The sequence below is a fragment of the Rhamphochromis longiceps genome, linkage group LG12 (genome assembly GCF_057381845.1).
Source record: "Rhamphochromis longiceps isolate RC_006_pf linkage group LG12, R_longiceps_female_GT1.1, whole genome shotgun sequence".
Classification (NCBI taxonomy): Eukaryota; Metazoa; Chordata; class Actinopteri; order Cichliformes; family Cichlidae; genus Rhamphochromis; species Rhamphochromis longiceps.
The window spans coordinates 43,918,069-43,930,044 of NC_140568.1; the positions used below are offsets into that span (position 1 = coordinate 43,918,069).

General features: G+C 42.3%; 1 protein-coding gene across 2 annotated transcripts in view; it reads right to left on the reverse strand.

Annotated features, from left to right (window-relative positions):
- The window catches only part of adamts3 (ADAM metallopeptidase with thrombospondin type 1 motif, 3), a 152,975-nt gene extending 146,812 nt beyond the window's left edge, over positions 1-6,163 (reverse strand). Inside the window, exons 1-2 of one of the 2 annotated variants that reach the window (XM_085426493.1) lie at positions 5,763-6,163; positions 5,365-5,386 (exon numbers count right to left, since the gene is read on the reverse strand). In XM_085426493.1, the coding sequence (XP_085282619.1) occupies positions 5,365-5,386; positions 5,763-5,816 (76 nt within the window). In that variant the 5' untranslated portion in view covers positions 5,817-6,163. The remainder of the gene's footprint in view (positions 1-5,364; positions 5,387-5,762) is intronic. The other variant, XM_085426492.1, reaches the window with a different exon arrangement.
- Positions 6,164-11,976: the final 5,813 nt, after the last annotated feature.

Genomic DNA, 11,976 nt, shown 5'->3' on the forward strand with positions numbered 1-11,976 from the left:
GAATCCTGTGCTAACGGCTGTCTAAATGACTCGGGTAAAGTTTGTAGCATGCATGCTTGTTGTTTTTGTCTGCTTCCACTTGTCTTTGCACTAGGATGATGTTGGAGTAAATGTGCAGTCATATTCGTTGTGTTCCCACTAGTGCTGTCAGCGTTAATCTCGTTGACGCCATAACGCGGCAAATCTCCGGTAACGAGCTACCGTGGATCACCCTGTGCGTGGGGCTGGACAGTGTCAACACGTTAACAAGCTAACTGCGCTAACGCACTAGTTCCCACCAATTGAGCATTGCGTGTCACATCCGACATACTGTTTTACTTTTGTCCATGACGCGCTTACCTTCAGGGTCATACGTCACATGAAGACCAAAATAGTTCCAAACGCCAGATCTGAATGAGGGTGGGGGAGGTTCAATTTGCCATCTTGCAGCGAGCTTAGCTTCTGTCTTGCTAGCTTGTGCTGCGCTCAGTGGATCTGCGCTCGACAGTGCAGCCTAGGCGGAGTAGTCGAACCCAGATCCACTGAGCGCTCAACACAGACAGCATCGTCAGAAGGAAAGTTGATAAAATAAATTTAAAAAAAATTGTATTGTTCATACATATGCGTACCGAACCGAAAGCACTGTATCTAACGGTTCAATATCGATACGAGTATCGTTGCACCCCTATTCTCAAGGGTTACCCACCAAAGACCTTCAAACACAAATCCCTCAGTGTCACAAAAGAGTCAGTTAAAATCCATTTTCTGATTTCTTTTCTGTCCTGTGTCCATTAACTTATATTCTCTCTGTCAGAGTAAAAAGTTCTGGCGACGATAGTACAGAAGCACACTAAAGCACATTTCAAATAAATGCAAAAGAGCATCTATGAGGGGCCAGACCAGCTGCAACAGCAATGAAATACTGGAATACACTCCTGATCAAAAATATTATGCCTCAGTGGCACTTTGACACATCAGCCAAAGCAACCTTTCTTCAAATTCAGCAGTTAATCCTAATTAAGCTCCATAATTCTGGTTTTCTGGATATAGTTATGTTGACTTTATCTTTGATTTCTCTCTTTTTTTTGTCTCTTCTAGTCTTGTTTGCTATTTGGAGTTGAATATAGAATTTCAGACCACAAGAAAATGTGCGTAACAAAAGCAAAGAGCGACGTTTGTGGCTTGGCGGTTAAGGGCTAGTGGGCAGACAATGAGCGATCTTTCAAGCTGACTTCCCAGTTAATCAGGGAAGATGGTCCCTCTGCTCTCAGTTATTCCATTTGCATTGCTGCTGAATGTTGTTTCTAAATGTTGCCTTTTCACAGGTTTGCTCTTGATGTGTGACAACATCAAATCCTGGCATTTAACTGAAAGGCTCGCCGACACTGCTCATCTTATCCAACCACCACAAATATACATGTCACAAACTTCTGCTGCAGTTGTCCATATAGAGCAAAACATGTACAAAGAAATACAAAGCACATGGGCAGCAGTTTCGTAAAGTTGAGCTGAGACATGCATTTGATCGACTGACTCTTCCAACAGAGGCTGATGAATCAAAACACAGAAATAAAACCTTAGTGGGAACCATCAGGAAAAAAAAAACTGCCTTCAAATTCTCTACACAGAATGATACAGTGGTGCTTCAAGGTAACGACGAGTGACCAATCAAAAGAGAAAAATCGTGAAAAATGCCCGCTCCAGCTACATGTCTACCAAAGACTGGACATTTTAAAGGAAAAATTTAAATGGCTCTCTAACACAACATCACAGAGTTTGTTTCATAAAGGTGACATTCCTCCATCTGTCAGTGTCGACACTTTACTACCGTAAAACACTTCGTACTATTTTTCCTTTAATTTGTCAGCGATATATGAGGTATTGTACACCTCAGAGACTTGGCTCTGCTCATTGGCTGATGTATTACCTCAGTTTGTGAAACTGAACACAGAAAATTCAATCAATTGCCACTTCACAGATAAAGGCACTGTGCTAGAAATAAGCAGCTTTTGTCCTAAACTATGAAACACCAAAGAAAGATCCGGGTGCTTCAACAGCACCTTGAATATCACAGTTTACGTGAACTGGAAATGAACCAGTCTGTTCAAAGAGCAGTCCGACCATATTTGAAAGCAAAGCAAGGAAACAAGGTTACCACAACAAGGATGGATGGAGTCAAGTGTTTCTGAACACATTTTTAGATCATCCATCTTTAACCCTTTACCTCTTGAAAGCCTGCTAGGAGTAATGCTCGAGGCTCTGGGAGGTTTCTGTCATATTTCAGCCTGCATTTAGAACAAAGTGAGGCCGGGCTCTGCCTGAAAACCCCCCAGAAACTATTCTAATGGTCATCAAACCACATCTTTATTATATACTGAATTTTAAAACTCATAAGAGTAAATGGCCTGTATTTATATAGCGCTTTTCTAGTCCCTAAGGACCCTAAAGCGCTTTACACAACCAGTCATCCACCCATTCACACACTGGTGATGGCAGCTACATTGTAGCCACAGCCACCCTGGGGCACACTGACAGAGGCGAGGCTGCCGGACACTGGCGCCACCGGGCCCTCTGACCACCACCAGTAGGCAACGGGTGAAGTGTCTCGCCCAAGGACACAACGACCGAGACTGTCCAAGCCGGGGCTCGAACCGGCAACCTTCCGATTACAAAGTGAACTCCCAACTCTTGAGCCACGATCGCCACAAGCTGAGTACACGGGAGGTCGTCAAATGTCGCCTTTATGGGGGACAGAGTTAAAAGCATTATAGGCTGAAGAAATGAGCTGGAAAATTGCCTTTCACACGACCTCAAACTCACCAACCGCTGCTCAAAGAATTGTTGGACAATCCAATCAAAGGTTAGAAAGCTGTGGACTGGGCAGCACTGCCTTCAGATTCTCTACACAGAATGAAACAGTGGTGCTTCAAGATAACGACGAGTCACCAATCAAAAGAGAGAAATCGTGAATAAATGAGATAAAAAAGTAAAACTGTACCGAGGCCTCACTCAATGGTATGAATGAGTGTGACTCGTGTGCCGTGGCCTGTCCCAGCTACATTTCTACCAAAGACTGTGGAAAAACTTAAAACGCTCTCTAGCACCATCACTGTAACACCACATCACAGGGTGTTTCATAGAGGTGCCATTCCTCCCCCCAGCAGTGTCGCCACCTTACTAAAACACTTTGGACTGATTTTTCAGTTGCCACCAGCTGATAGGCTCTGTGGTTAAAAACACGCCTTAGCATCAGCTGAGCCCTGACACATCCAGCTGCCAGACAAGAGCAAAGAAATAAGGAAATAACAAATAAAAACCAAAACATTATTCACCTTAGAGTCATCAAATACACATTTGTGCAAATTTTCTTGATCCTTTTACTTTCTTTAGAGTCACCAAACCATCTAAACAGCATAAAATTGCTATAATTTGCTGTTGAGTCTGATGGAGCCTGTTCACAGGGAAATGCAGTGAGATGAGACAGACACACAATCAGCAACCCTAAATTTGTCAAACAGGCTCTTTTTCCATCCTTTTTGCTGACTGAAATGCTACCAGTAAATACATGAAGAATGTGACAACATGTTATCAGAGCACTGATGAACTATCATCGAAGAAGAAGGAGGAGGTAACAAGACTTTACCAAAGCACAGCTCTGATTTAGCTTTATGGCTTTGACCGCCGCAGCTTTAAGGTAGTGGAGCTGGACCAGGAGACAGCAGGTGACAGAAAGCTGAGGCTAAACTCACAGTGACCTGCATAAAACTACAGTCAAGTGGGACAATTCTCTTCCATTGTTTATGTTTTCAAGCTTAAATCAAACTTTGCTCTTACTGTGGAGAAAAGTGGACTTTCTCATGAAGAAGATTCATTAAATGTTGATCAAGACATCGGCAAGAAATTTGGTGGAAGCAACAATTTATCTCATAATGCAAATTTCCAACTCTGTACTTTTACTCTTAAATTTTGCTAGAACAGCTTTGCAGCTTATTCGTGTTGCCCCGCCCCTCGGTCACCTGCTGGCTGCAATGAGACATTTTAGCCCCTCAGATGAGACGAACATACGATGGACATAATCACAACAAATGTTGGAACAGAGAGGTGAGGTGGGAATGTGAAACCATTTAGCACTCACACACAGGTGACATCATAGAGGTATTCCAAGGAAAGTAATGGATTACTAAATTACTCGTTACTTTCTGCTTTTTTGGTGTGTTTTTTCTTTCTTTCTATCCAAATAACTGAAGAAACTTTGTCACAAGAGTAACAACATAATTAATTACTGAATTTGTAATGCGATTACATTACAGTTATATAATTATGCTTTACACCCCGACACGTGCCTTGGTGATACTGGTTGCCAACAGCAAGGAGAGTTTGTTTTCAATCAGCTCAGTTTAGGGATGAAATATTCCTTTTCACAACTCTAACCCTGCCTTTTGAGAAATTACACTCACAAGTGGATTTAAATGTGACGTCGAAGGATCCTGACCACGCAGCCATACGTGACAAGTTACAGCTGCCACTGCTGGATGCATTTAAAAGAGGCCAAAGGCAGCGTTTGATGCCCTGGGAATGAGGATGATCGTCAGGAGTTAACCATAAAACCAATCAGGGTCTGACCTTCACTAGGAAAGAATTTTATTTGCTTCATTATATTTCAGCAGAAATGACCTTTTGCTTGATGTCCTCCCCATGTTTACCTTCTGCTTCCCATCCCTTACAATTCAACCTGCGCTCACTCAGTTTTACAAATAGTAACAGAACCAACAGGAAAATCCACAAGATTTACTTTTTCATCTGTTATATGAGATCAGAGAAAATGAAATCTAAGCCAAAGAAATCTGCTTGTAAAAGTTACAGAAGTGGCAAATTAAGAAAGGCTTCGCCAAATGAGCAAGGAAACTGCTTTACAAGGCCAATAATGACCACATGGAGCAAACAGTGGCTCACTACAAGCAACGGGGAACCACAAATGCTCAGCCCGCAGTCAGCTGTCATCTTGCTGTGTGAGGGCCCCGGAGGCGTTCAGAAGATAAGGGCCGGTGTAAAAGGATCCTACGTGGACACTGCTGCAGCTCACTTGTTCCTTAACCTCAGAATGAATAACAGATGTTCAGGATCTCGAGGAGGAATTTTCTTTCCTGTATAACAAAGCCCTTGAAGCAGCTTGCTCATGCAATATAAGTGTGTATGTGTGATAGAGGACTCTGTGTGTAGGGTGCTAGGGGAGGGCGAGGGGGTATATTACAGAGCTCCTCACACACAAACTCCCCTCCCACTTTGATCTCAGTGAACCAAGTTGTCCTCATGAGTTTCTTCTCTGCCTTTTTTCTACACACATCTAATTATTAACAAAACGAACACAAATAAAGCCAGACTTACCCTCTCTATCTACTTCACCAGCCTGTAAAAGAGAGAAAAGAGCTCGTTAAATGCGGCACACGCCAGAAGGAAATGATAGATCAGAGTCTGAGATGTCCAGCGGTAACAACACAACAGCTCTGGAGTTTTCTGTGAGCCGCGCTGCTTGTAAAAAGTCCGAAAATACCTGTTTTACATCCAAAGGGCAAAACTCAGACGTCTGCAGTGTCAACGTGTGTTTCACAGAAGTGTTCAAGTTTACAGAGCCGAAAGTTTAGAGCCTTGTAGTTGTGTCGTTCCACTTTTTCTCCGCTTTACAGCTGAATTCGTTTAATATTGACGAGATTCAGTCAAACTGCGCGTATTTATTTATTTATATGCGTAAAAGGAGGCAAAAGCGAAGCGGTGCAGACACTTACCTTGGCAGCTGAAGTCAGTCCTACAAGTAGTAAAGCTAGTGACAGGACAGCCATCACGAGTCTTAAATGACAAAAAACAAAAAACGTTATCCCAACGTGAAATTAAAATAAGGGGGGAAAAGAGACAAAAATCTTTACGCAAACGTGACCCGGCTCATTCAAAACTTATCAAACTGGATGTGCGGCCAGTGCCTCGGTCTTAGGTAAAAATCAGAAAAAATAAGAAGCAACATAAAGTAGTTAAAGTTTCATTAAAGCAGGAGTGAAGCGAGTTGCGACACTTTTGTCATTCAGTCAGTGTTTTTCTGATGACTGAGTTTCGTGAAAGTTTTGGTGAAGTTAGTAGGACACCCCTCTCTGCCGTGACCGGACAGAGCCGCAGTGTGTAGCTCTTGTAACCTGGCACCAGGCTCCGCTGGCTAATAAACGCAAGACCAGCCCTGTGTGACGTCACCATGTGAGTCCGAACACATGGAGGGACAGGAGGAGGAGGAGGATGAAGAACCCAACCCCCAAACCCCTCCCTCATCTCACCACACACAAGTGAGCGACTCAACAAACAACAAGAAACCTATGAACTCTAACGATGCCAGCAAAAACCCCGCGAAGAAGAATTACAGGCCTGCGCAGGATCAGGTATTTATTTAAAATCAATTTCTTGCTCTTTAGTGGCGCCTACCGTGGGTCACCGAGAACCCACGGAGGACCAGAGGAAACACGTGGAAGAAAGTAGTTGTATAAATAGATTCTCCTGATTGTTCTAATACGGATGGTATTAGATGAAAAGTGGCTCCAAAGTGGGGAAAAATACTCTTCACTTAGATAAACTGCTGCTTAAGTGATAACTTCAATTAAAACTACACATTGTGCAGGATACTATTCATATTATTGGATTATAACTAATGACTTTCATGTGTGGAAAACGTCTAATACTGAATTATATATTCTGGATTTAGATTATTTTAAAACTGTTGCAGTCCTGGGTTTAAATCCACTGACATGCATGCTTGGTTAATGGGCTGATTCACCCACCCACAGTGTGAGTGTGGATGTCAGTGGCTGTCCGTCTCTCTGTGTTAGTCCTGGCAGGTGTGCCCTGCCCTGCCTGTGACAGCTGGGATAGGCTCCAGGCCAACCGTGACTCTGGACTGGATTAGCAGAGAAAACTGCAAAGCAAAAAAAGCAACTAGAGCTTTAGAATAAATATTATGTTGTACAAAGTACAGCATATTCAAAATTTCATGGAGTAGGATTTTTAAATAATGAACTATATGGACAGAGGTGTTGGGCCAAACCTTTTAATATTTGAGTGTTTTCAGTCCATTTTTCCACAGGAGGATGACACAAAGCGTACCCTCCTACACATCAGCTGCAAGTGATATCAGTGGAAGTGTTTACGAACCACAGCAACTCAGACTCAGTGAAGTGGCAGATCGTGTAAAGTTACAGAGCAGGGTTGCTGAGAGACGTAGCGCATGACAGTCGCTCTGCTGATTCGATAGCTGCAGAATTCCAAACCTCCATCCATTTTCTCCTGGCTGTGACAGGAGAGAGGCATCCTGGACACGTCTGCATCAGAGTCAACACAAGGGGACAAACAACCATTCGCATCTATGTTCAATTTAAAGTCACATATTAACCTGACACCGTGCACGTTTTAGGAGGAAGCTGGATTATCCAGAGAGATACTGGGAGAACATACACACTCCACACAGAAAGGCTCCAGACTGGATTTGAACCAACGACCTTCTTGCTGTTGCTAAACACAGTACCTCCTCTGGCATAGACCTCAGCACACAAACTCTGCATCAGCAGCTTCATGGCATGGGTGTGCATGGAGAAGCAGTTTCTGTAGGTTTAATATGCAAGTGGCCAGTACTTTTGTCTGTATAGTATAAATACAAGTACTGTATAATAAAACGACATTTCTTATGTGCAAAGATATTGAGCAGTATGAGATTAACATTGGTGAGTGGGGCTCCACAGAACAGGGATGCAGAGTAACACAACTCAATGGACAGCCAAGTAGAGACTGGACCTTGGACAAATACAGCCAGAGGGATCACACCTGCTGGTTAGTGAAGTCTGGATATGGAGCCTTGAAATGATCTTAGTGTTCTGATAATAATGGTTTTCCATTCTAAAAAGCAGAATAATCAAAATGGACACAAAATGAAATTAAGTTTTATTTAATGTGACCCAGAATGAGTGACTGAGCCCATAAACTCATCAGGGCTCAGGGCCATTTTTCCTGTGCACTTCCATAGGACTGGAAATCTTTTTGCATCCATAGTTATTGCCTCCTAGTGGTTATTAACAGAGTCCACAGGTTTAAGAACTTTAGCTGGCTTCACTTTTCAGTTTTCTTTGAAGCTACAGCTGCATTTAGTGTCTACAACCTGATTTGGTGGTGGTCAGAGGGCCCGGTGGCGCCAGTGTCCGGCAGCCTCGCCTCTGTCAGTGCAGTCAGTGCAGCTGTGGGTACAATGTAGCTTCATCACCAGTGTGTGAATGTGTGTGTGACTGGGTGAATGACTGAATGTAGTGTAAAGCGCTATACAAATACAGGCCATTTACCATTTTTGTTTCTGAGAAAAATGAGATCCACATAAGAGGACATTCGTTTTAAATTTCGATAGAACAGTAGCAGTAAAACGTCCTTGTAAGTGGATATCAGGCACTTGTAGAGCAAAATTTAGTATTTTGGTCTAGACATCCCAAAATGTGATGTCCACATATGTGGACGCCAGGTCCTAGGAGGTGAAGACATTCCTGCAGTTTAACTAATTGGTGTGTGTTATCTGGCTTCATGGATAGATAAAGGTGGGTGTCATCTGCATAGCAGTGAAAGTGTATCTTATGCCTCCTAATGATACTGCCTAGGGGAAGCATGCAATTCTCCTTTGTGTGTGAAGAAGACTCCACATTTTTATGAAAAAGTGGAGTCTATTAGAATTTCTAAAAACTAAAAAAGTTTCACAAAGTATGTAAATGGTTCTAGTGCTTAGTGTTCTTAACCTGGGTTCGATCGAACCCTAGGGGTTCGGTGAGTCGGATTTTAGGGGTTCAGCAGAGCCTCCACCGTCACATGCATGGCTCATTTTGTGCACCAGTAAAAAACATATCTATGTCTTGAATTTGAAAAAAATCACATTTTATTTTTCACTAAAGAGGGGTTCAGTGAATGCGCATATGAAACTGGTGGGGTTCGGTACCTCCAACAAGGTTAAGGACCACTGTTCTAGTGTGAAATGTCCAAGATGCTTTATTTTCCACACCATCACTGACAAGTGCTGTAACTGCTTACTGTCACCAGGGGGCAGTCTCACAAACAACTGGCCAGCTTGTGCTGTTCTTTCAGAGAAGACTGAAGTTTGAACATACAAAGAGCTGAAGCAAAACAGAGCATTAGAGTGAAAAGTGTCCACTTGGATGTGTCCTGATCCAACACAGCTGATTTAAATGGGTAAAATACCTCCTCAACATGTCCTGAAGTTCTCCAGAAGCCTGGAATGAACTAATCATTTGATTCAGGTGTGTTGACCCAGGGTGAGATCTAAAACCTGCAAGACACCGGCCCCCGAGGTCTGGAGTTCGACACCCCTGTCCTACATTGTGAACTCCATTGTTAGTCCCTTACCACCTTTCCTGTTCTGGGTAATTGTTTAACCAATCAACATTCAGCATCTGCGTGGACCTACATGTGATTGGAGAACTCATCTGCATAGGTTAAAGCTTCATTTTGTGTAGTTGCAAACTGCAATAAGTATACACACATATAGTATCATAATCTCCCCATTTGACCTGAGATGAGCTGTGAGCAAATTTCACCAAAGAAGGATTATAATCTTTCTTCTTTGTATGATTCACAACTCAAGTGAGTTTTTTGGCAATAAATAAGAAGTCAACATTAATTAATATAACAGATCATGTCTAACTTTAACCAGTCTTGTAACTCCTGAGACGAGGCCCCCACACCCAGGTACAGTGTGGTCAAACTGATTGTACCAACAGAAAGAATAATACTCCCCTATTTTCCTAACATTAAACACATGGTTGGACAAAAGACCAAGACACAGAAGAGGTAACCAACTGTTAGAACGTCTGTGTTTGAGATGGAGTGACCATCCAAATGTAGGAAGATTAAAGTTAACAAACCAAACAAGGTTTTATCGGCCAATCCAAAAAGTCCAAAGAACAACGCTCCTCCTCATTTCTCAAACTGCACATCCTCAACTCTTCCTCTCAGCTCCTCACCTCCAGTTTTAGTCCCTACCACTAATGATGAGGGCAGAGGAGGTGAGGTAGAGACACAAGGAGCTGAGGGAGCAGCATTTAACTAAATAAGACATCGCTGCCTCAGGGTCTCATTTAAAGAGTCTGTTAGATATGACATGTGGCACAGCTACAAAGTAAAGCCACGACAAGAGAAACGAGAAAACCTTCAAAGTGAAACAAAGAAACACTGAAAAACTAAATATCAACTCAGACAATGTGTTTTTGGGAAAATCAAATTGCTATGTTTTATTTTATCTAGTTTGTGCATTTGGCTATGATGCTGCATCTGTTAGTGTTAAAATATCCCAGCATTATGACAAAGGTATTTCTGAGAAAAGCACAGTTCCTCTATAAAAGCTCTGCTATAAAAGACGCAGCACTGCATCCATTATCTGGGTAGGGGGTGCACCAATAAAACTGCAATAATATGAACTTTAATCTGCCTTTAATCCTCATCCTACTGACTGGGGTTCACATGGACACACGGGTATGTTTTTTCTTATGTCTCTCATTCTAATTTTTTGTCAGTCACTTTGCTCCTAATGGTACCACATGATTGTTTTCTGTACTTCTGCTTTAATTTGTTTGGGGATTTTTATATTTTTTGCACTTTAAGAGGAACACATTAGCCTAAATGTCTCAGTCGAATATCAACTTACCAAGTAAGCATTGATAGGGAGCCCAAATTTGTAAGATAACCGTTAGATTTATACAAATATAAATATTGATTAGTTTTAACATCAGCATGGCCTGTACTATTAGAACTCCAACATTCTGCAAATTACAACCCAAATGTAACAATGTAACACTGTGGAGCTCGAAGATGTGTTTTTATGCAGCAAATGTTACTGTAAGTATCCAGAGTCTGTTCTTGAGTAAAAGTAACTGCAGACTTTCTAGAACGTTCTAATTGTTTCTGAATGCTTCATTGGTGGTAGACTGATGTAGGTGGTAAAGATGCTCGGGTTAGACGTAGTTTGAACTTGCAGTTAAATCCAGAGGTTCCCAACCCAAGGTTCACGTCACCTCTAGAAGTTCACCAGATGAATCTGAGGGGCCTTGAAATGATTAACCTCCTAAGTGATATAGGCTTTTATTTCCTAAAAAAACCCTCAAATTTAACAGTTTGTTAAGAGCTAACAACAATTTCTGAAACACAGATAAAAAGTGGAAGCAAAGGAATGAACTAGCAGCGCAGGGGCCACAGATGCAGGAAAACTGTGAAGTCGATGCGTCCTGAGTCAGAGGAGGGTATACCATTGACTGGCATAGAACAGACTGGTAACTACATTAAAGGGTTACCTAGGCAACCGGAGACTGGAATGCTCACTAGACGCCAACCATCACCGACAAAGCAATGTGCAACAAGCAAACTGCTTCCTTTTGTACCCCTCTAGTCTCCGTGTCCCCATCACCAGGCTGTGAACTCAACACGTTCTCTCTCTGAGCTCATCACATGCTGACACTTGCTCAGAGCTCCTTGTCACATTTCAGTGAACCAGGTACTCCTTCTAGCATCAGGTGCGAACGTGAACAGTAGTGCTCCAGCGTACCATTTTGCCTGATAACGATGACTATCAATGAACACAAAAAGATTGGGAGGCGGGTTGTTAGAGCTCGTCGATCTCTATTCACTCCAATGGACCGTTTCATTACAGTGATTGTTTCTGGAGGTTAGCAACATACGCTAACTGCACCGGCTATAACAGCACAGACGTTTCAGATGCATTTTTGAAAGGTAAAATACTGAAAAACAAGACTGTGTGTTATCAGTACACAAATCACCCTATCAGTGGATGATCCAGCAACGGATTCTGAGACTCTGGATGTGCTAAATAATGTCAGATTAGGCTACAAAATGTAATAATAACCATGAACAAGAAATTAATTGTAATTGCAATCAATGTTATTTCATCCAACATTATGTGACCAAGGT